The sequence below is a fragment of the Puntigrus tetrazona genome, chromosome 16, assembly GCF_018831695.1.
Source record: "Puntigrus tetrazona isolate hp1 chromosome 16, ASM1883169v1, whole genome shotgun sequence".
Lineage (NCBI taxonomy): Eukaryota > Metazoa > Chordata > Actinopteri > Cypriniformes > Cyprinidae > Puntigrus > Puntigrus tetrazona.
In genome coordinates this window covers 7456192-7480252 of record NC_056714.1, presented here as the reverse complement: position 1 = coordinate 7480252, position 24061 = coordinate 7456192, and the positions used below count along the sequence as shown (strand labels likewise).

General features: G+C 40.1%; 1 protein-coding gene across 1 annotated transcript in view; it reads left to right on the top strand.

Moving 5' to 3' along the window:
- The window catches only part of cdkal1 (CDK5 regulatory subunit associated protein 1-like 1), a 176699-nt gene that overhangs the window by 138344 nt on the left and 14294 nt on the right, over positions 1–24061 (top strand). The window contains 1 exon segment of the mRNA XM_043261055.1: positions 22433–22516. Within this exon segment, the coding sequence (XP_043116990.1) occupies positions 22433–22516 (84 nt within the window).

The following is a 24061-nucleotide window of genomic DNA, read 5'->3' as shown; positions in this document are numbered from 1 at the left end:
TTGATCTGTGTTTTATGTGTAGATAATGCATCAATCAGCCAGCAGTGTACATATACTGACATTTAATCAGTTATCTGTATAATGTTTTGATAATAATTATTTTGTGTGTGTGTATATATATAGGAAGTGCAGAATTAATAAGTACAGCTAAAGCTACTGTATGACAGGATGAACATGACTTTACAGGAAACCTGTGAATCTCACCATAAACACAGTCGCTCTTCTGAAGGGACGGGATCTTGGGAAGACGGCCTAATAGTAGTAGTTAATAATAGTTTTAGTGTGGATTCTTGTGTCTGAGATGAAATGAAGGATCAGTCGTCTCTCTCGGACTCTCAGCACACCGCTGGCTCAGACGCTAGATTGCTAAAGTGTGTCTGACTCATAAACAAGATCTGCTAGGACTGAGTGTAATTAAATGAGGATGAGCGGCATCACGTCACACTCATCAGGACGCTGCTCTGAACGCAGGTCAAAGGTCACGCCGGCTGATGAGCTCCTAATGCAGAAAACCACAGTTAAACATGATGTGAAGCTCATGTCATCAGTTTGAGTCTGAACACGAGTCTGTGTGAAGGTGTGGATCACCTCAGAAGGGTCCACATGAAGTTCAGTGTCATGTATGCAGGGATGATGATGTGTGTGTGATGAAGTGTGTGACGATCAGATTGTATTGCAGTGTGTTGTGTGTTTTGCTTCAGTCTGAGCTCATGAGGCCTGTGATGATTTTGATTTAAATTTGCATGCATCAAAGACCACTGGCCTCAGATCAGGCTCATTTGCATAATGTATCCCCGCCCCCAGCCCCGCGGGCAGTCGTTGGTACAGGAATTACACATGCTCATGATTACTGAGGCTTGTTCACAGACCTCTCTTCACGTGTGTGTTGTTTTTACTTTGCTAAAAATATAATAAGAACACAGTAACATATTGTGTATTTTTTATTTGCAGCTTCTAGCTGTTATTATTAATATATATATATATACACCTATTAATAGTCAGTAAATCCTCAGTTAACTTGGTTCCCAGAATCCTCTGTGTTTAAGTTTAAGTCTGTATTGTTGATTATCAGAGTGCTGTTGTGGTGTAGGACCCCAGAACACATCTCTGACTGGAGGTAGGTACTAAAAACACAGTATACTCTGTTTCCCAATAATTTTGTTAAAGCAGTGACCCTTTGTGTTTGGCAGAATTTTAGGTCCCTGTTGAGTCTGTTTAGCTGCAGTCAGACACACACACACACACACACACACACACACACACACACACACATTCATTATATATTTATATGTGAATACTCTAACAATATCACTAATATCTGAGTCGTTACATCATCTCCAGTGATTTCAGTTGTTTTTGGAATAAAATGACTGATTCTAATGGCTCACAATTATTAATTTGACGCGTTTTGCATGATGTCAACATGATAGTTTGATGAGAGGAATAGTGTGCTCAATGCTGGTGGAAGTGACATCATAGACAGTGATGTCATTTCCATAAAATGTGATGTCACAGAGTTTCAGACATTCTCAGAAATGCTGTTTTCTTGAGGCTGGGGTTTATCTGTCAGATCTGGATAACTCATCCCCACAATAACACACACACACACACACACACACACACACACGTGTTTCCTGCCACGCTGAATAAATTGCTCTCTTAGCTATGCTAATATCCTGTGCTGTGAATGAAGTAATTACACTAACCTCAGAAAGCCGTAATTACAGCCGTTCAGAGCAGGAGGAGGCAGACAGAAATGACCCTTGCTTTTGTTGCTGGAGGTTTTAATGTCATTCTCACTTGTTCTCAGTAAACCATGTGTGCGTGCGTGATTTTTGGAGATTTATTTTCTGTTTTTGTGTTTAGTTTGCTGGTATCAGGGAAACATCAGCACAAACCCTGATAAACGAACATGGCAGTAAACCACAGGTTTATTGTTTTTGGGGATTGTAATGATTGTTTCTGGTTGTGGTTACAGCGTCTGCGCTGAAGGTTGACTGATCTAGCTCCTTGTTTTCAGCACATGAATATTCTGGGTTACATTCACTGTGTGTGTGTGTGTGTGTGTGTGTGTGTGTGTACTTGTGAGGAAAGATTGTGACGTATCACGACTGATTATTGTGATGACAGTGACCTGAATATCATGTTTTTATTTGAATCTATGGTTTTGCACATGTTTCTATGAGGGTTGTTTAGGAGGAGATAAAAACATTGGAAGTCTATGAGATGTCCTCACTAAAAATAGTAAAAAAAGATAGTTTGTGGGTAGTTGACAAATCAAAATTAGGCGGTGTCCTATGAAAAAAATGTAACACAAATAATGAGAGAAAATGACATCTTTATTCTTTGAGTTCTAAATAGCATTAAAAAAGAGGTTTATCTTCAGTGTTAGAAGGGTTTTTTTGTCTTGTTTTGTTTTCTTTTACATTTCTGCTGTCACACCATAGGACACGTTATTATAAAAAAAGTAAATCGGTTGCTCAGGAGCTTGCTAATTTGAATGTGATATTAATATTTGTATTTGTAGTACAGTGAGTGTGTGTGTGTGTGTGTGTAGTGGCATTTGTGGTTTATGAGGATAATTATGTGTATAATAACATGGGTACTACATGAGGACACTTCCTGTGCCTTAATAAAACAAAAGGCTTAAAAAAAACATACTAAACAGTGTTTTGCGAAATTCAAAAAATGCCAGTAGTTTCCAGGAAGGGGTAGGGTTGGTGTAGGATGATAGAAAATACGCTTTGTACAGTATAAAAACCATTCAAGTCCACTAAACCACAAATGTAAGTACGTGTGTGTGTGTGCGCGTGTGTGTGTGTGTGTGTGCGTGTGTGTTTGTGCGCGTGTGTGTGTGCGCGCGCACATGTGTGTGTGTGTGTGCGTGTGTGTGTGTGTGTGTGTGTGTGTGTGTGTGTGTGTGTGCGCGCGCGTGCGCATGTGTGTGTGTGTGCAGTGAAGGGACATGAAGAGGCTGATTCCGTGTACAGATGTATAATGAAGGCAGGGGCTGGTGTTTGGCCAGTGATTTATGTGATCTCTCTGCAGCAGATGGCAGTGAACAAGGCCCATCAGTCACAGTCAAAGGCTATTGAGCGGCGTACAATGCTGTGTGCGAGCGGCTCTCGGGTCGGGACGAGCAGCACCTCTCTGAGCTCTGGAGCGGGTCGCTCGCATCCGGCTTTGTGTTTCGCTACAATAAAGAGCAGATCAGCGGAGAAACACACACACACACACACACACACACGTCTGCTGATCCTCACACAGACATGTGTCTGTCTTCTCATCTGACGCTGCTTCCTTTGTTTTTAAGGTGTCATTGTTTCAGCAGCAGTTTATTTTTAAGCTTGTTTATGAACCCACAGCGATCTCAGCTGGATGAATCCAGAGTCTGATGGACACGTTGTGATTGACCTCAGTGTGTGTCTCTTGATTAGTCGAGTCGATTCGGATCAAATCAACAGATCTATCAGAAGCTCAAACACTGAGATGCTCCTTCATTCGTTCTCGTGGAGGTTTGTTTTAATCACAGCTGGCTTTGTTCTTAAGACTTTTTAATTGGATCGGTAATCTTTGATTTCAAATCAGAAATAGTGAGTGGTTGAATTAATTTAGTAATTAATTAGTGCAATTAAATAATGACCTATTAGATTTACATGAGTGAGTGCAAAGGCTTTATTAATCAAGTAGTGTTCTTGTTTTATATAACTCATTATTTTCTCAAGGGGGAGTCTGAGATATCAGTCAGAAACTGATTTCGATCCCTTGAGCTGCCAGCATTCACTCACACTTCTGTCATTACAAACCTGTAAAAAGAGATGTTTAGCAGTATGTCCAAGCTACTTTTCTCCACATAAATATCAGCTGTTGCAGATTCACCTTCAGTTCTGAACATACCGTAGATTTAGACCGTGTGCATAATTATTAGGCATGTTGATATTCTTATTATCATTTTTTTTCAAGCACATTTTATAATCTACAGTTTCTGCATCTAGTGATTATTCAAAAAATAAAAAATCACTAGATGCAGAAACTGTAGATTATATATCTCTAATTTTCTGTTATCTAAAATTCTTGAAAAAAAATTTCATTCAGTTGCAACAATATTTGCTAAACAATCCCATGTCTGTCATCTTTCACTGTGGCTTTGTGCAGAGCAGTGATTCTGTGCTTCTACAGCTTTTTATTGATATTTTATTGACTACAGATGCTGATGACGCTGTGGCATTAGTGTCGATAGCTTTGAGGTAAATTTTTGACTTCATGGAAATAGAAGATTTAATGTTAGTTTATGACTCAACTTGCTTGTGGTTTACCCCAAGGGTCGATTTTTGTTATTTTTTTTCTGTGTTTTCTACCTCTGGGAACATATACATCATTTTATGTTTCTCAATGACAATAAAACCCAAATCATTCAATTTGGGCCAAAGAGCATTCAGGTGGAAACCTATTGACCTGCACTTCTTTCCTCAGTTTCCACCTTAATAAGTCTCTAATTAGACAAACTAATAAAATAGTTTTCTTCATCTGTTCAGTTAAACTTAAATTAAACATATACTCACACCTTGACTATTGTAGTTCTTTGTATGTTGGGTTATCTTTCTCTTCCGTCTCTCATCTTCAAATGGTCCAAAAGGCTTTTTTTCGTGTGCTTTAAATTCATGTATTCATAATGTATTTACTTGCTTTTATTGCATTTTTTTTTTTTACTTTGTACAACATTTTGACCAGTAAAGGTTGTATTTCAACATGCTTTAGAAATAATATAGAATTCACAACCTCTCACACCACTAGCAGTAGGTTTTAGGAGCTTAGTGATTTTAAAAATGTATTTTTTAAAAAAACTGAACCATATGACTGGTTTTGTGGTCCAGGGTCTCCAATGTTTTGTGAGCGTTTCATTCAGTCAGTGTAGAAACATTGTGGGCTCTGATTTCTCTCATAGAAGCATGGTGGCAGCTGTTTGTATGATGTGTTTTATGGATTGAATGTCCTGTGCCTCTCTGCCGTGTGCTGCTGGACGCTCTGGAGCAGCTACAGATGAATCTCATGACTCCTTCTGTCCGACAGCAGACTGACTCACAGATACAGATGATGAAGCTTCAGGCGTTTTGCTGTTACGCTACACACTTTCTGTGTGTCACAGTGATGTTATTGGATTCAAAGGGCTTTCGTTTGTCTCTTGGACATTAATCTTTGTGTGATGCTCTCTAGATGTCTGGAAGTGCTGCCTTGTTATCGTAAGACAATAGAAGAGGTGAGTGTATCCCGTCTCTGTCCCTGTTTCTGCTCGTTTGAAGGAACATTCCTCGTCCGGCAGGGTTTTAAAGATGTGTGGGTTGTTGTCTTAGTGCGCAATCTCTCTCTGGTTTCTCTGAGACCGTGAGCTGATGAGAGAATCTACAGTGAGAATCAGCATCGGTGTGATTTTACAGCTCTTCAGAGTCCAAATGATTTTCTGCTTGACAACTAGTTATTCAGTCCGTGTTTGTTCACATGATGCGTTTTGTGAATAAATGAGAAACATTCAGAATAAAATGCTATTGTATCATGCAGATGAACAAAATGAGATAGAAGTGCATCTTAGCTATGCATATTAATAATCAATAAATAAAGTTTTAGTCAACAGAATAGCTAATGGAGACTAATCAAAATACCGCGTCACCCAAGGCTGAAAAAAATGCTAAGCCTTAACCTGCACCCTCTAACATACATGTTGTTGTTTTAGATGATTTAACAAGTTTGTACAATTCTTCCTGTCTTCTAATATATCCTTCCTCTCCTGGAATGGTTCCTCAGGGGATCTGATGCGATGCTGTACCTGACGACTGCATGGGTACAATTTGATCTCTGATAGTATGGATCTTTAAAGTAAAGTAGCTTATAAAGTCATTACTGCTGTGATCTTGGGGAATGTCAGCACCTGCTGATGCTTTATTTTTCATTAATTTTGTAACTGTATTAAATAAATACCTGGGATTATGTTTGTTTTTTTCTAAAAGAGACAAGAAATAATCAGATCTTTCTGTACGATTGAGTACTTTTCTGCCAGGCTATACAAAATACCTCTGTTTTGTTTTTTTTCTATTTTGAGTCAGATTGTTTTCTTTCATCTTCAGTTTTTTGAGACACTGTATCTAAAGAGAGAATACATAGTTTCTGTTATATTGTCAAATTTTTCAGCACTATTGGATGTGCTAAGGAATTAAGATAAATCAGGAAGATTACTTGCAAAGCACTTTTTTGTGGTGGAAGTGATGGTTCTATCATACTTATAAAGAATACTTATAAAGAAGTATGTCCTGACACGTGTTGTCTAACCCCAACAGAGTTCAGAATGTCTAAGAATGCTGATCCTAATTCATCGTTATTATTATCAGCATGGATATTAAAATGGTCAACTATTAAGACTTTATTTGCAGCCAGACGTACTATAAACATGTATAAACATGACAAGGGATTTATCTCTAACACGTGTTTCTCTAGATAGTGTTATATGCAGCACCATGACAAACTAGTTATACTTAAAGCCTGCCGTCTGAGAAATACTGAGAATATTATTATAAATTATAGCAACACCTCCCCCTTTACCTTTTAAACGTGACTTGTTTTTATAGAAATAATCTATAAAGGAGGAGTAGACTCATTTAAAGCAATGTATTTGTCTAGTCTTAGCCAGATTTCTGTCAAACAAAGCAAATCTAGTTTCTATCTATTCTAAATCATTTATATAAATCCTTCCGTAGAAAGGGACCTGATATTTAGTAAGCCATTTTTTTTTCATTTGCTTCTCTGCATTATGAACAGTTTTTATTTGTTTAACATCAATTAAATTGTTGCTTTAAATTTGATTTGGATGTTCTCTGTATTTTGTAGTTTGGAGAACAGACACAGTCTCACTGGCAAAGTTGAACATCATTAGCACCGATGTGAATAACAATTATACTGAATTTACGTTTAGCATTAGCCAGCACTTTTAAATTTGCCTAGATGTCAGGCGCTCTGGCTCCCGGTCTATTTCACCTTCCATACAATAAAATCACCAACTTTCCTGAGGTTTCTCAGTGGGTGTGTCACTGAGGGAGGAGAACCTGGTTGATGTTCTGATCGGACCTGAAGAGCGGTGTTTTGACCCACGTCTAGTGCACCTTACAGTCAGCTGCCTGCTGCACGGGCTCTAAAGCCGAACAATGTACATGATTTGCTGAAGTAGTTGCATCCAAAACATTGTCTACAGCCCTCGCATTCTTACTGTCCTCAGTTAAAGTGTCTCTAATTCTAAAACCTTCTCTGTCAGCCTAGATATTTCCCTGCATGTATCACACGTGAACCCCTGATCGCCGACAGAGACAGATAAACTATACATGTGGCAAGCGGTGCAGGTGATGATGCAAGGAGAAGCCGTTTACTCACCGTGAATAATGGAAGATTTACTTACCACTGTTGTTTGATGAGCTTCCAAAAAACAGAAATAGAAACTCGTCTGGTATGCTAAGCGGCTAACGAATGCTAACGCACTGCAGCCGCGTTGCCATTTTTTAGATTAAAAGCGAAAGATCAACAGTCAAATTAGACAGATTCGTTTCATAGATAATATGATAAATGTGGAGGGAATTAAGTTATATTTAATCGCTTTAAACAACAGAGTGATAAACAGAAAAACAAAGCTACACAGAGCTGCATGTGTAATACTCAGTATTGATTGAAATAATGTTGTTTTATGCACCTTTTTTTTTTTTACTTGTTGCAGCGCATTTCAGTGTCATTGCCTCTATTGAATAATTTAAAAAAAAAAAAAGGATTAGGTTATCTAGTCGCACAACTGCAGTAGATTCAACAGTAGAGCTGTTGTTCATGTGCTGTCCAGTAGTTATACATGCAGAGAGCATCTCAGAGCTCTGATGTGTTTCATATGCTTTCTTATAGCTCTAATGCATCTGACGTTGCTGGACTTTTGTTTATGTTGTATTAATGTGACTAATATGACCTCTCATCCTCTTTATCTGCTGCTTTGCATGTTGAGTTTGTGGGTGGGCAAACACATCTGGAGCCTCGGTTAACAAGCCTTTCATGCCAAAGCTCCCTATAACTAGTCCACTTACACAACGGCATAATCGTCTTCTCAAACAGCTCCGCAGACTCTTTCACAGCCGGATTACGCCTTTTGTTGAGCTATGACTTAATGGCAGCCTGTGATTTTAAGACTTCATTGTGCGCTTGGTCCCGCGGCCGTCCACGAGAACATCAATACAGCCGCATTCATCATGCAATATTGTTGGGATTTGCAAATGCTGTTATTAAGTAAGATTTCATTATGGAGCCTCTGCTGCGAGTCGTCTTTGAAGACTGTTTCTATTGAGACAATCTAAAGGAGCACATCACAAAGCATCTGCTTTTGTCTGAAAATAAACACCATGCAGCGGAGTCTGTCAGATACAGAGTCTGAGACACACACTGCTGGTGTTTCTTGTTGGTGTGATGTCCAGGCTGCGTTTGTGTATCCAGTGAAAATGAATCTCTCCGCTCCTTTAGGAGTCTGATCCGAGCAGATGAAAGCAGGGGATTGTGGGTCTGTCATGGATCGATCGATCCGCTGCAGGCAGTCCTGATGATGTCCGGTGTGTGTGGAGCTCCGGAGACGCTGGCGCTGATCTTTGATGTGTGAGCTCAGGCCAGATCTCATGCTATCGCTCTGTTTTGAGTCTGTGCTATGAATGAGCTCACAAGTCATTATTAAGTGATTAATCCACAACACTTTCACAATTACTTCCAGTGTCGTAGGACTGACTTTCTTCTGTGAAGATGCTTTGAAGAATGGTTTTGTTTAGCCCATGCAGTGAAACTCAGCAATATGTCTTCTTTAATTAGAAGAAAATCATATAGGTTATTTGAATTGAAGGTGAACTATACATTTATTGCTGTTAAACGTGCCTTGATGCTGCTGCCTAGAAAAATATCCAACAGAGCGAGATGATTGACATCTGTCGGTTAAATGATGATTAGAATAACCTCAAATGCTTTGATTCCCGCTGTCAGACTCAACATGTGCTTTAGCAGTGAACACGTTTTAAATGAAGCTCAGGTCATTAATATGTACACTGTGGCAAAGGGAGACATACGTTTGTTTTCTAAAAGGACCCTAGAGGAATGTAAACTTCATTTGCAGATTCTCCCAGAATGCCTCAGTGTCCAGCGGTGTGTTTGAGAGCAGAATCCCGGTCCTTATCTCAGCAGCACAGTGTGTGTTTAAACATGCATCTCTTTGCTTTTACACATTTAAGAAGCTGGCAAATGTGGATTTAAAGGAATATTTCACCCAGAAATGAAAATGAGCCCATATTTTACTCACCCCGAAGCCATCCTATGTGTATGTGACTTTAGTCTTTCAGACGAACACATTCTGAGTTTAAAAATGTATCCTGGTTCTTTCCAGCTAAAATATTTCTAGTTTAAAAATTATAATGTAAATTACTGACTATTTTCTGACGACTCATACAACTCTACGTCGAGTCAGAAGTCAGTCGGCGCTCAGTCATATATATATATATATATATATATATATATATATATATATATATATATATATATATCTGATTTATGGAGCTTCAAAATAATGCTATCCACCAGCATTACCAAGCTCGGAAGAGCCAGGATGCATTTTTAAAAAGACTCAGACTGTGTTCATCTAAAAGAAGAAAGTCATATGCACCTATGATGGCTTCAGATGAGTCATTTTGGGGTGAACTATTCCTTTAATCTAGTTTAATCCCACATGGGTTCAGCTTCATCTTATTTCCAGGCAGACATTATGGTGAAGTCAGATTCTGGTCCAACTGTGATGATGATGATCTATTATAAAAACTCTTACAGATCCAATCTGACAGCACTGAAACAGCATTTCACTTCTCGTTATGTTTTTGTTTCATCTGCAGAATTTAGTTTATAATATTGACATGATAGCAATGAAAGTGAACTGAAGTATAAACTCGATTGAGTTGAGCTTTCTCTGATGTCTTTTCACTCCTGAGGGGGGCGTTTACTCACTCTATAAACCTGTAGGGCAGTGATGAATGGTTATAAAGCTTTGTGATATTTTCATTGCGTGGATCAGAGCAGCTTGAGAATTAATTCCTTTTAAAGACGATTGAATCCTCATGTTTTGGAGAAGCTTGTGAGGACAGTGGAGTTTGGGTGTAGTGATGAGCCCAGACCACAGTTCATTCTCAGCGGTGATGTCTGCTCTTCATCCCTAGCTCTCACTGTATCCTCAAACACCCTGATGTTTCTCACAGAGAAGCTCATTTTCAGCTGTCCTTTTACAATGTGACAAAATGGCAGGAGGATCTGCTTTTCTCCTGTTCTGACTCTCATAAAATTCATCCATCCATCTCATTCCTCACCATCTGTTAATTCAGCTGGATCAGTCTCACGCACACACACACATGCACACACACACACACACACACACACACACACACACACACACACACACACACACACACACACACACACACAGACAGACGTGCAGGTCATGAAGTACATGTGGGATCACCATCAGTAGATCATATATCTGCAGTTGAGTTATGTCTTTCATAAAGACAGGACACACTAACAAACCTTTATCATCACAAACAATGAGGGCTTGACGCTTTGGTTTTACAGACATTTTAACCATGATATATTACTCAGCGTTCATCATATCGATGGCTCAATCATAAGCTTGTTACTCTCATGTTATTCAGACCTGTATGAGATTCTGTCTTCTGTGGAACACAGCGAGATGTTTAGCAAGCTGCTCTTATACAGTGAAAGTAGGCAACAGCCTTTTTTTTATTTTCCTAGGCTTGATTGTGTTTATGGTGTTTATCATATTTTAATGTTTCAGTAACACTTTTTAAGGTGTCCATAATACAGAGTAAATACCTCATTAAGTACTTAGTATTAGCCGTTATACTTGCATGAAACGAAAGGTACTTACCATGTAACTAAGGTATGGAGCGGCCTGTAATTACCGTTTCTAATTTTGTAGATGTAATAAGCTGCTACTGTTACACACGTGTTTCACGGATCCTTATTTAACCAAAAGATTGTCACATGTAGACATAAGCTACTTAACATAAAGTGTAGCAAGATTATATTTAAGTGTGCTTCATGTGTATCTATACTGTACAGTTTAGTTTGATTTAACCCACAAGGACACACGTGTAATACCTTTCTAATTACATTACAATTATAATTAATATTAGACAGACACAGGCTACTTGTGTCTAGATTGTACTTAAGTGTACAAGTAGTAGTGTAACAGACTCGGTCTGTAACGTGTGTGTAACACTAGATGCCTGTTACGTCTACATAGCAGGCTGTTCTTTAACTTTAAGTGCATTTTCTTTCATGTAAGTACAATGGTTACTACTAAGTATCTAATTAGACACCTTAAAATGAAGTGTTAGCAGTGTTGCCTGTCTTAATTTTTATATGGTTTTATCTGCTTTAATACACCACAATGCGGAATGGCCCTCTAATTAAAATAAAAAAAAAGTGAAATCAGTTTTTCTTCAATAAACTCAATTTTCTGCTTATTTATAGTAAGGTAGTTGTTAAGTTTAGCTGTTCGTAGGATTAAAGATTTAACATCCTTTCATCTGATTAGACTTTCACTGATAAAAACAGCATCTCAGTTCTTGAGGTTCAGACTGTGTTTGGTCTGATGTTCAGAGGTGTTCAGTGTGTGTGTAACGACATGAGTGACTGCTGCTGTCTCCTCGTGTGTGTGACGGTCAGGTCTTGTGCTGATTCTGCCTCTGGACCCGAGCAGCGGGGGATTGAGTTTGTCTTCCGCACGCTAAGCAGCACTGAAGAGGTTTGTCTCTACACGCGGTACTCTCTCTGGAGTCTAGCAGAAGATAAAGCCCCTGGTTCTCAGGCCTTGGGGGGAAACCCCGTCCTCCTCCGGCTTCTCCAGACAGAGAGAGTAAACACTGCTCCATGCCTGCAGCAGCTCTAAATCCTCGACGGCGAGATGAAAAGACGTCTAGACAGAAGAATCTCACTCTAATGTCTGCTTCACTTTCTACTGTCCTTCATCTTCCATCAGAGGTCACTACTACTGTCTCAGTCCTTCTGTTTGTTGTTGGATGAGTTTGGAAGTTGTGCTGCTTTCTTTAATAAATCTTTGTAACATGCCCCGAGTCTTGGAGCAAATTTGTCTTGCAAACAGCAGCAATTTCTATGGTATATGAATATGAGATTAATTTAGTACCACGGTGTATGTAGAAATCCTGTCCTTCGCTGTACCGGCGTGGTGTGTGTGTGTGTGTGTGTGCTTCTTCTGCACACCTGTGTTTGTGACGTGGCTCCAGTGGTCTGTTTTATGGTTTGCACACTTGCATGCCGCAGCAGCACAGAATGATAATGATGTTGATGTGTGTCGTCGCCGTCGTCCTGACCATGTTCATGCTGTTCCCCGTCAGCTCTGGAGATTCCTGTGAACATGTAACTGCTGATCTCTCCTGATCAAAGGCCACGTGGAAACATCTGCTTTCATTCACTGCCTTTCCTCAGCAGCTGTGAAATATGGAGCAATATGACAAGCCCAGAGATGGAGCGCTTTGTTTCTTTTAAGAAACATCCTCTCTAATCCTGGCGGGGAGGAGAGGAGCGGATAACCACGAGAACAAACGACGTGAGCCTCTGAGAGAAGAAAGGATGGAGAGAAGAGTGTGAGAGTGAGATTAATGGACAGACAGGCCTGTGTTTACCACCGAGAGATAAGTCATGCAGTTCTTCATCTGAAGTTCTCTGACAGATGTCACTGACACCAATCACTTGCTCAGTTTATGTTAAGACTATTAATAATCAGTAATATTGATTTATCCACCCTGACACCATCAGATGAGAATAATCAGATCTGAATGATGACTCTGTAGTCTTCTCTAGGGCTGCTTTACAGCTGAAACTCAATTGATTTCATTACTGGTGAATTTTACGAAGCAATCTTTATTTTAGCTGCATTCAAACAATCTGTAACAAATAAAGCTTTATAGAATAAACTGACTTGATATTTAGGACATGAGAGAGAGCTTCTACACGATTACACAGGTTTTAACCTGAAATAGATGTTGTCTGGAGGGAAGCATACCTTTCCACTTTGAAACACTTCATAGGTCCTCATTTTTTTAAGTGAGTCTTGTTTAACTTTGTTTTTAAAGTATCCCCACAATCTATTTTGAGACCTGTGGAAGGCATTAGTTCATTTAATGGATAGAAGTGTAAAATTTCTCAGTTTTAACATTTATGTTCTCTGTTTTTTATTGCACATAAAATATTGTCTCATGTGAATTAAAGTCTTTTAGTCGTTCTATTCAAATTAAAGGAAAAACAATCGCAACATTAAGAGTTCAGACTAATTAATTAATACTATTAGAGTTACTCCATCTCTCATCGATGTGAGTTCTGAGGATTCCTGAGCAGATCAGGTCCACAGCGGCATCAAGAGATAACTGCTGCCATTTAACCATTTCATTGATAGTTTTAAATTTGCCAATTATGGTAGGATTAAGATATTAAATGATTGAGGTTATACTCCCGTCTTGTTGCTGCCGCTGTAATCTTCTTAAGTCTCAGCAGTGAATGGTGCAGAAAAGTGTGAGAGACAGAGAGAGATTATTCTGCTTTTCGTAGCAGTACACTGAGAAGCTCTGGTCAGTGCTAATGTGGTCTGATAGGGTCCTGATGGGGTCAGTAGATCTGTCATCTGTTCTCAGCTCTCACACACACACATCTGTAATCTCACCCAGCATTTCCTGTAGTCCTGTCCGCTTTTCACTTTCTCTCTCTTAGTCTTGATATTCCTCCTCGTGTCGAGCTGCTGTTTCTGTGTCCGCTGCACACACACACCTTCACAAATACTCCATTCTCTTTGTGTCTGTGTCAGTTAAAGGAGCTGCTTAAACTACAGAACATGCTCTGAATAAATCAGACACTTTTCATAGAAGTTCATTGTTTATGCTAGGTTTGTGGTTTTTGATACCATTTCATCATAAATGTATCATCATGTATGCATTTGTCATATCACGTATCAATATTTACGTAAATATCCTTGTGTACAGTTTCTTCAAGCTGATTTTCCTACAATTAAGCTCTACACAAAGGCAGTGGAAGTGGCTTAATGCTTAGTTGTTCTTTAATTCATATGTCAGGACAGTTTTATTTTAGAACAGAAAGAAAAATCAGAAACGTATGCATGCTCAGTAGCATGAATATATCTTCTAGTGTCTAAATCTGTCATCAGAATAAAAGGAAATGTTTTTAAGTGGACTGCTGAAATACTGGATGTTGGGAGTTCATGATGGGTTTTTTATTCTTGTTACGGCTCTTAAGAGCTTCACTGTTTGTTGCTTTAGATAAATATACCTGTAAAAACTCCTTGTGTAAGCTGACATGAGCAGGATTGACAATCTCAGCGACATTATTGTCTGTCTGTTCTGGACAGTGACCCATGTCTTCTCACACAGGTCAGCCTTGAAGCGCCTCATTAAACAGACACACACACTGATCCAGGCTGCAGCATGTTCCAAACAAACACACACTCAGCTCTGTGCTTCAGAAGCTCTTCTGCTTCGTGTCTGTTCGCATGACTCTGAATGAATCAGGTGTCAGGGTGTCTGTGATGCCCGATCTTCACTGTCCGTTCACATCAAAGAATCAGCTTTGTAGCCTCGTGTTCTCGGTCAGAATGAGCTTCAAGGCTTTCAGGAGCTGAAGTTGGCGATGTTTTCTCCTCCAGGTCCTGACATATTCATGCGCAGAGGTGTTTATAATTTTGCAAGAGATGGATGGATAGAATCTTTCAAAGGACAGACAGCAGCATCTCTTCTCTTGTCACGATGAAGGAAGCTTTCTTATGATCTCAGCTCTAAAAGACGAGTTTTAGTTCAGCTGACACGCTTGGCATGAGGAATATCCTGCATTACAAATGCTGTTGAAGCACTCAGTGCCTTATCCACGGGACGGTCCGAGCTCCTCTGAAGATGCTCACCACATCTGTCAGAGAACAGATGGATGGAGATTGAGTAAGTACTCAGTAGTTATTCGGCGTCCTTGAGCCACACTCACACTCACAAACATGAACTCTGTCCAAAGTCAAGCTGCATAATGATAATTGATTATTTTTTTGGCTGTTTTGTTCACCACTTTGCACACCCCCTACATCAATCACCTTTAAGGAAGCTTCTGATTCTGGTGAACCTGGACTCACCTTCAGCCCTGGCATCTGTTCCTCAGACCTGCTGCTGTTTCTGAGACCCCACCCCTTTCACAGATGACCACACCCACATGAATCCTTGACCTACTTCTTACCTATTACTTCATGCCACGCCCCAATCTCTAGCCACACCCACATTGTTTTCTGACTTTCCCACTCTTTGACAACACCTACATTATGCCCCACCCCATCATCGGTCTGGTCCCACCCACATCTTTCCAGCTCCTCCCTCTCTCTGGCCACACCCAGCCACTGGATGAGATGCTGAAGAGAATTATGCTCAGTCAGGTGATCAAATCAAATCTGTTTGCAGTGTGTAAATGAAGAAAAAACAGTGTTTCAATCTCCAGCAGTTGTTTTTTAGTTTAAAAGCAAGCCGTATCAGAGATGCATGCACTCATATGATTGACTGGGCCAGTGAAACCGGTCCCTTGAAGTGCATGGGAAGCTTAGCATGCAGTGCTGCATGGAGTTACTGAATCACCAGCACTCATCAGATCACATCCGCTGGTCAGCAGTGTGAGGAAACTGACCGCTGACATTAACAGCGGCTTTAAAGCTGGCTGTGAGATTCTGACAGGCTTAGAAATAGGTCTTGCTTTTTCTCATGTCCTTAACTCAAGGTGAATGCTGATTGTGTGTGCATTTGGTGATGAAAAGCGATACAGAGAGTTTTATGTAATTATATTGTAGAGATATCATTTCCATCTCCTCTCTATCATTATAAAAACTGCTATATATATGTGCTTAAATGAGCTGCTGGACGCAATCAGCACACAGACGCCGCTGATGAAGCAATCAGACATCACCTCCCTCTCAGTCATTTACTAACACTGCTCTGTCACCAGCAATCAGGTACCATACACACACTCACACACGCTTACAAATAAACTCACCCACGCACGCACACACACACACACGCTCTTTCTGTCTCGCTCTCTCTCTCACACACACACACACACTTTCACACACACACTCTCTCTAAAGATTAATATCACCCTAAAGCTGAAATTACCCCATGTTTGAGTTTTTCCTTAAAGGAATATTTTAATAACCCAGAAGGTGTTTCTGTTGGTTCCTGTACGTCTCGTTACACAGCATCACTTCACCTGATCATTCCTTCTCAGCAGTCTCTTTCTCGCTGTCCTTCATGTGGTTCTCCTGAAGAACAGCTCTAGAGATGAAGACCCTGTGAGTCTTAGACACATCAGAGGAACAGAGCTCCATCCAGTGCTCTTGACCTTCTCCCGCTCTCCTGAGATGTGAGGGGTGTGTAGAGCCTGTCTACATCCACGACAAGATAATAAGGTCTGTAAAAGACCAATAGAAGAATGAAAGCTGTTTGGTGGATCTTGACCAGAACGGTTCTTTTCAGGCTTCTTTGTATTTGAACTGCAGACTGCACTGAAGAGGTTTTTCTTTTTTGGTGTCGCATGCAGTCATTCATATTCAGATGGGGACATGTTTTAAAGTAAACCCAGTACTTGTGATTTCCTGTTCATCAGATCAGTGTTTTGGGTTTTTAAAGCAACGGTACACTGATGTTTCTCTAAAGAACTGAAGGATTCTGTGAAAGCCTGTGTGTTTGGGAGTGTAACTGTGGTCTTATCGTGGATCATCAGATATAACACACACTGAAGCCGTCTGAGGCTCTTCACCTGCGCTGGCTGATTCTCAGGGTGATCCAGACAGACGTGTGTGTTCTGTGGCGTGTTTACTGTGTGTTGTGTGTAATGTACACCAGCCGGTCACTCGAGACTGAACACGTGGATCAGATGGACCCGAGCGTGATCACACACACACACACACACACACCGGCTCTGTCCTGAAACACACTCAGTGACAGTGACGTCCTCATCATTCAGAGCTGCTTGTGTCTCACAGCACTAATGAAGGGAAATCAGCGGGGTTTTACCCTCGTCCCGCGGGGCTGTGGTCTGACGCTGAACACTAAATCACTCTGCAGTGCAGATGTGTCAGAAACATCAGTGATTAAAGACATTATTCACCGTTGGCTCTGTGCCGTGATTACAGAGCGTCTGTGATTCTGAGCAGGTCACTGTCAGCGCTGAAATCAATGAGCTTCTTCACAGACATCTGAACACAGATGAGAGGGGTGGAACGTGTGTGTGTGTGCGTGTGTGTGTGCGTGTGTGTGTGCGCGTGTGTGTGTGCGCGTGTGTGTGTGTGTGTGTGTGCGCGTGTGTGTGTGTGCGTGCGTGTGTGTGTGTGTGTGTGTGTGCGCGTGTGTGTGTGTGTGTGTGTGTGTGTGTGTGTGTGTGTGTGTGTGTGTGTGTGTGTGTGTGTGTGTGTGTGTGTGTGTGTGTGTGTGTGTGTGTGTGTGTGTGTGTGTGTGTGTGTGTGTGTGTGTGTGTGTGTGTGTGTGTGTGTGTGTGTGTGTGTGTGTGTGTGTGTGTGTGTGTGTGTGTGTGTGTGTGTGTGTGTGTGTGTGTGTGTGTGTGTGTGTGTGTGTGTGCGTGTGTGTGTGTGTGTGTGTGTGTGTGTGTAACACTAATGTGTGTGTGTGTGTGTGTGTGTGTGTGTGTGTGTGTGTGTGTGTGTGTGTGTGTGTGTGTGGCGTGCGAGTGTGTGTGTGTAAAGTGTGTGTGTGTGTGTGTGTGTTGTGTGTGTGTGTGGGGGGGGGGGGTATCTCTAACACTAATACTAAACTGTAATCTATGATTTTACGGTTTCCTATAATCCTCACCTGATCTATCTTGCTCTGTTCTAGATGAACACTTTTAGTCTTCCTCTTTATTAGTTCGTTTGCTGTCTGCTACGTGAATAAGTGTAAATTATTTGTGTTCAGTTAATTTTACGTTTTCAACATTGGAGAAGCATTCTGTGATTTTGATGGTAGTTGCAGTCAGTATGATGCATCAAACCAAATAATGGAGTAGATGTAATATTGACAGTTATATTATTATTCGTTTATTATATTGAATGCATTTAGGATATATAAAATCAAAGTACAAATGAATTAAAGTAATTTTTTTCTTTTCTTTAGCAAAAAATAAATGTTAATTATGTGTAATTAAGGATAAAGCAAAGAGTGTGTGTGTGTGTCTGGTGTTTTCTTCTTCTCTCGCTCCTCTAAACTCTAATGTATAAATAGCACATGCATCAGTGATATGTTGTTCTTGTTTGTGATGTTCTGCCTCAGTTTCTCTTCTTTAATCACTTCATGTACTCTTTTGTCCTTGTTTCTTTTCTCACTATATAATTCAGCATGGTGCTCTTCATTAACTCTGGCTGGGTTGTCACGGTAACAGCAGACACTAAATTAAAGGGCCGTAATTAGATTTTGGTGTGAGTTTTACGTGACCGTATCAGAGAATGACGTGTGTGTTCTCGTGTGTTTGATTGAGTGCTTGACGTGTTATGTGTGAAACACTATGAGATGTGTTTCTTCTGTTTCAGCTCAGGCTTCTCAAGTTCAGTCGCTTTCACAGAACATATAAAAATACAGATATATTTGCACAATACAGTACTATTTGTATAAGCACAGTTTTACCACAAATACCATGGCTAAACTATGGTTAGTGTAGCACCATGGTTAATTTACCAAACGCTCAAATACACTTATCTAGTGCATCTTTATATAGAAAACAATAGAAAAGCCACAGTGTGGAATTTAAAACCATTATTCTATGTGAGTCTCAGACCCCATCGATTCTGTTGTTTGGATTATCAGTGAAAACATGCTCGTCATCTTTACCTGAGCTGTGAAACAGGAATGGTTTGAAGCTCACCGGAGTCTTCTGCTCTTCATCTGCTGAAGGCTGTGAAGTGAATCCTCTCACGTCGCTGTAAAGCCCTGCAGATCAGCAGTGTTTGTGCCGGACCGCTGTAATTATCAATCTCTGTTGATTCAAATCCTGCTCGGCTCTGTTTGTTTTTCACTCATGACAGCAGAAGAAGAGATTCCATAACAAACAGCCTCTGCTTCTCAGGACCGTAATCCCCGCTCTTCCTTTGATTTGTCGATGTTGTCATTCACGATCTGGATTAGGCTCAATTAAGAGAATATTATATGTGTGATCAAACGGCAGAGGAGTGTTTCCAGAACAAACTCCAGGCTGGACTGCTGATCTCCTGAGATCTCCTCTGATGTGTTTCGCTTCAGTGATGTGCTCCTCATCTTCAGCCTGCGCTGTTAAAACTTCATAAAGACTGAAGTTCGAGCTGAAGAGCACTGGACGCTCCAGATATAATTCATTCAGTCTGAACCCAACGGCTGATATTGGTACATTGGAGATGGATGAAGTGTGCATGTGAACTTCCTTTACATAGTCTCTTTTGCATACAGCAGTGAGAAGACTGTCGTGATCCATTTACTGTATTCTGAATCTTCTGAACCTATTCAGAACAGAACTACTGAATCTGTGAATGAATTGTTCAGTTGTTGTTGATGAACTAGTTGTAACTGATCTCTTTCTCCAGTTCACCTCAATGATTTGATCACAGCAACTGTTGAGTTCTTGGAGCTCGACAGGCTCCTGTTCTGGCTGGCTCCATACAATAAACCAATCTATTTACAAAATAAGACATTGGTAAATACTCGAAACAAACACTCCATAAGGAGAAAGAGAAAAAGCTGCATGCATGGCTGTTAATGTAAAGGGAGGGAAGAAGCAACACTTGAAAGAAAGACAGTGTTTTTTATCCAGCTCCGCTCGAGGAGAGAGTAATGGTTTATTTCACCTGTCGCCCAGAAAGAGCTGACAGAGCTGATGGACAGAAAATATCAGCACACCAATGACACAGTAATTAATGACAGAACGTTCACTGTTAATAAACCACACACTTCTTGCTCAGTAAGCAACTTCTCGTCGGGTTAGTTTGCCCACAGAACAACACTGCTCTCCTTTTATGAGCTGTTCTTGGACCCGAGGAGGTGCGTCTGTGATCGGCAGACAGCTTTGAACATTAACAAGACGTGTACTGACCGCCTCCGGCTGGACTCAAACTCCTCCATTCTCTTTGAGGGAACCTTTGACATCCTCTGAAGCTTCAGCACGTCAGTGGAGTCTGTCAGAGAGACCTGTAGATATTTCTTTGTAATTACTATGCATTCATGGAACATGAGTAGCCACGCATTCGTTAATCACAGGAGCAGGTGAAGACAAAAAAAAACATTGTACTTAAATTGCAGACTTTTTCTCATGTATTGCTCGTTAAAGGTTCCAGTCAGTTTCATTAGAGCTTCAGACGTGCTTCGTGCGCTGACGGAGCGTTTAGTAATTCATCCACATACTCTCTCCGTGTGCTTTCTGTTGTTCTTTGCAGAACTGGATGTTTCTTAATCTCCTCATTTGTAAAAACGATCAGATCCTGAATCAGTCTGCAGATGCACAGTCGTGGAGGTTTATCGGTGAAGACTGAGCTCAAGCAATACCAATCATAGCTTTCGCTTTCATCAAGATTTACGGCTGTGTTTGTGTCATCAGAACAATAAAATGAGTGCTTTGTTTTTCACATTGCTGTCCTGCGCCCGTCCACCCTCTAAAGGTTTTCATGAAATGCAACGTAATCTAAGAGTTTCTTCTGTTTGCTGTTATTCTGGTTTTTCATAATTGAGTGTTGATGTGCAGTATAAGTGTGAAGTAGTGACTTATTAATAGCTAATATGGGATGTTTGCGTGATTTTTGTGCGTTCGTGTCATTTGATGTGCATTCTGCTAGAATTTGCATCATCATTAACTTGAATGATGATTTTCAGATGCTTCCTGATTTTATATGCAGCTGATCATTTCTCCTTTTTTAAATGACTGTGGTTCTGTCAAAACCTATTGGTGTAGCTTTTGAATGCGTAAAACCATATAAAGATCATCCATACATCCACTGATGAAAGAGGAACTGAGCTATAAATCTTAAGTCTTAAAACATCTTAATTTTGTAATAACATTTATATTCTTTAAACAGTGTTCAAATCAACTTATAAGATTGCAATGACAAGTGACAGCTTGTCCCTGAAGCTGTAACCTTAAAAAGATATATTTGTGTCTTTAGGGTAGATAATACTTAGCCTTAAGGTACTAATATGTACCTATTAGGGGTAAAAAAAAAAAATGAACAAATACGTCTTTTTATTAAGGATACTGCTCCTGTGACAAGCTGTTGAACCCCAAAAGGGACCATTTTAAACTCTTTTTTTCTGTGTCTGTCTCTTTGTTATTCATTTCTAATAGGCTGCAGTTAGGTTTTGTGATACAACAGCACATGGGTTTGGATCAATATGAGGATGATTAATAGTTTTTGGTCTAACAGTGTGTGTGATGAGGGTCAGTCCTGGAGAAGAAATGACGTCTCGTAAGGCTTTTCTGCGTTGCCTTTGATTTCTCCAGAGTTGGAGATGTAGGATGACTTTCTGCACTGAAGAACTGCTTTTCCAGCCACATGAAAGGTCATTTTTCCAGAGTTCAGTCGCTTGTTAAACACTTTGACAGCGAGCGTCACGCCGACGAGCAGCTGAGACCTTCATCTCCTGAAGAGCTGAAGCACAAACAGTGTGGAGCTGTTATTAACCTCTGACCTCCGCTGATGAAGAACATTCTCTTCATTCACACTGATCCTGTGATGTATTTTAGAAAGATGCCATTGATTGGATGTGTTTTGTGCTTTTGTGATTTCTAAAGGCATGATGCTTCCAGAATGAGGGCAATCTGGATCTCATAAAGCTTCTCTCTGACCATCATTCTGCCCCTCATTCATTCTGAAGGCAGGGATTCACACACGTTTGTGCTCCTCCTGAAATCGTTTTTTGTGCATCGATGTGTGTTTGCATCTGTCTTGTGTTGATTTGAGCGGTAAACCTCTGGTCGACACACAAAGACTTCTTCAAACCCATTAAATGCATGTACGGTTGCTTTGTGACAGCGTGAATGAAAGAAGACATGTTCCATCATAAGATAATATCAGTGGCGGCACAATAGTCAGGATCCACACGCAGACGTCTTTCTGCTGCAGCCGCTTTTATTTCCTTCAATTAGCACTTAATAGTGATGTGAATGAATGACGGCCGTGTTTCTCTGGTGCGTGCATGTATTCATGGGTTAAATGCATCTGTACAATTGAGGCTCTGTACACATGTCACCTGTTTACAGCCTAATCACTGCTTATGTTAGCTGTCAGGGCTGAGGCTCTTCATCTTTCTCTGTCGTCTCACAGATCGGCGAGAGGCAGCGTGTGCTGGTCACCGAGGAGTCCTTTGATTCGCAGTACTACGTCGCTCACAACAAGTTCTACGAGCAGGTACGAGCTGTTATTTGGTGCCGTTGGGATGCTGTCTTAGGTTTTATTTAGGTTTTAGTTAACTATAATAAGTCTTTCCCATTAGTGATAAATGTAAAATAAACAGAAAAGAGAAAACTGTTCTCATGAGTGTGGATTATGATCTCCTGTACTATTTATTTCGCTCAAAAATGAAAATGTGGCTGTATTTTCTTTACATTTGAAGCATCCTGGACGTATGTGACTTTCTTCTTTCAGACGAATCCAATCAGAGTTATATTAAAAACTTTTCCATGGAGATAAACAGGTGTTTTCCGTTTACACTTCAGAAGACGTTAAATAAAGTGCACACATCTATAATAAAGTGTCTGTCACAGCTCCGGGGAGATGAGGGCCTCCTTTAACGAAGCCATGTATTTCTGTACGATCAAACGTAATAAACACTTTTCTCTCACGTCTGCTGACTGTGATAATCAGATGCAGTCCTGGCAGATGTTTATTTATCATGAAATATGTATATACATTATAAAAATGCATGGATTTGGTATTTATTCCCCATGTTAAATGTTAAATAAATAAAGTGTGTGCTTTACTTAACATCTTCAGAAGCGTGAACAGCAAACACTAGTTTAGTCCCATGGGAAGGCTTGTAGGGGCCAGGACAGTTTTTAATATAACTCCGATTGGATTCGTCTGAAAGAAGAAAATCACATGCACCAAGAGTGGGATGCTTTGAAGAGGAGTAAAGGATTTTCATTTTTGGTCTATCTACCCCTTTAACTATAACAACCCTGCCTTGAATTAGTAGTTATATGTTGCTGAAAAGCAAGAGTGATGATATCTGAAGCACTCTGTGATTCATATTTGCTGTGATAATCCAGTGATGTTGTCCATACAGTCCTGCTGAAATAAAAAGCATTGTTTTTACACCAGACTTTCCACGTTGAGTCAAAAGTCTATTAAATGTTCACTTTTTGTTTAATTTTTAAATCTCACTGAGCGATTCCAAAAACGAGAGACATCTGGACAGAAATGCCTGTTTATGAATCAGAAACTTGTTTAAACAATAATTTTGATTTTGAATTTTAGTACAAATCAATAAATATATTGTTGAAATTAGTTTCTTTTAAATACAGCTGACAACACAAGGTTATCCTGTAAGCACACTTGAATTCAATATGAAATACATTTAAAAAGTCTTTCAAAGAGAAAGAGATGCATGAGAAAATCTTCAGATACGTCCGTGAACACCTGTTCTGGAGGTGTTTGAAGTGTTCAGGCTTGTCTTCAGGCTAATGCTTCTCTATAAGTGTCACTTTTGTCTTGAGAATTTAGTGGTTTGATCACAACTGCATATTTCAGAGATTTTACAAGGTACTTTTCAGTGTGTCTGGGGCTTGTAGGAAGGCTATGAGGAAAACATTAGCTTTTATTCAGAGCATTCATGAAGTCCACACTACGACTGTGAACAGAGCGAGGCTGTGGGGGAAAATGCTGATTTTAGCCTGTAGATCCATACACACAGAATCTGAAAAACACAAGACCTGGGCAGTGAAATTATGTGTT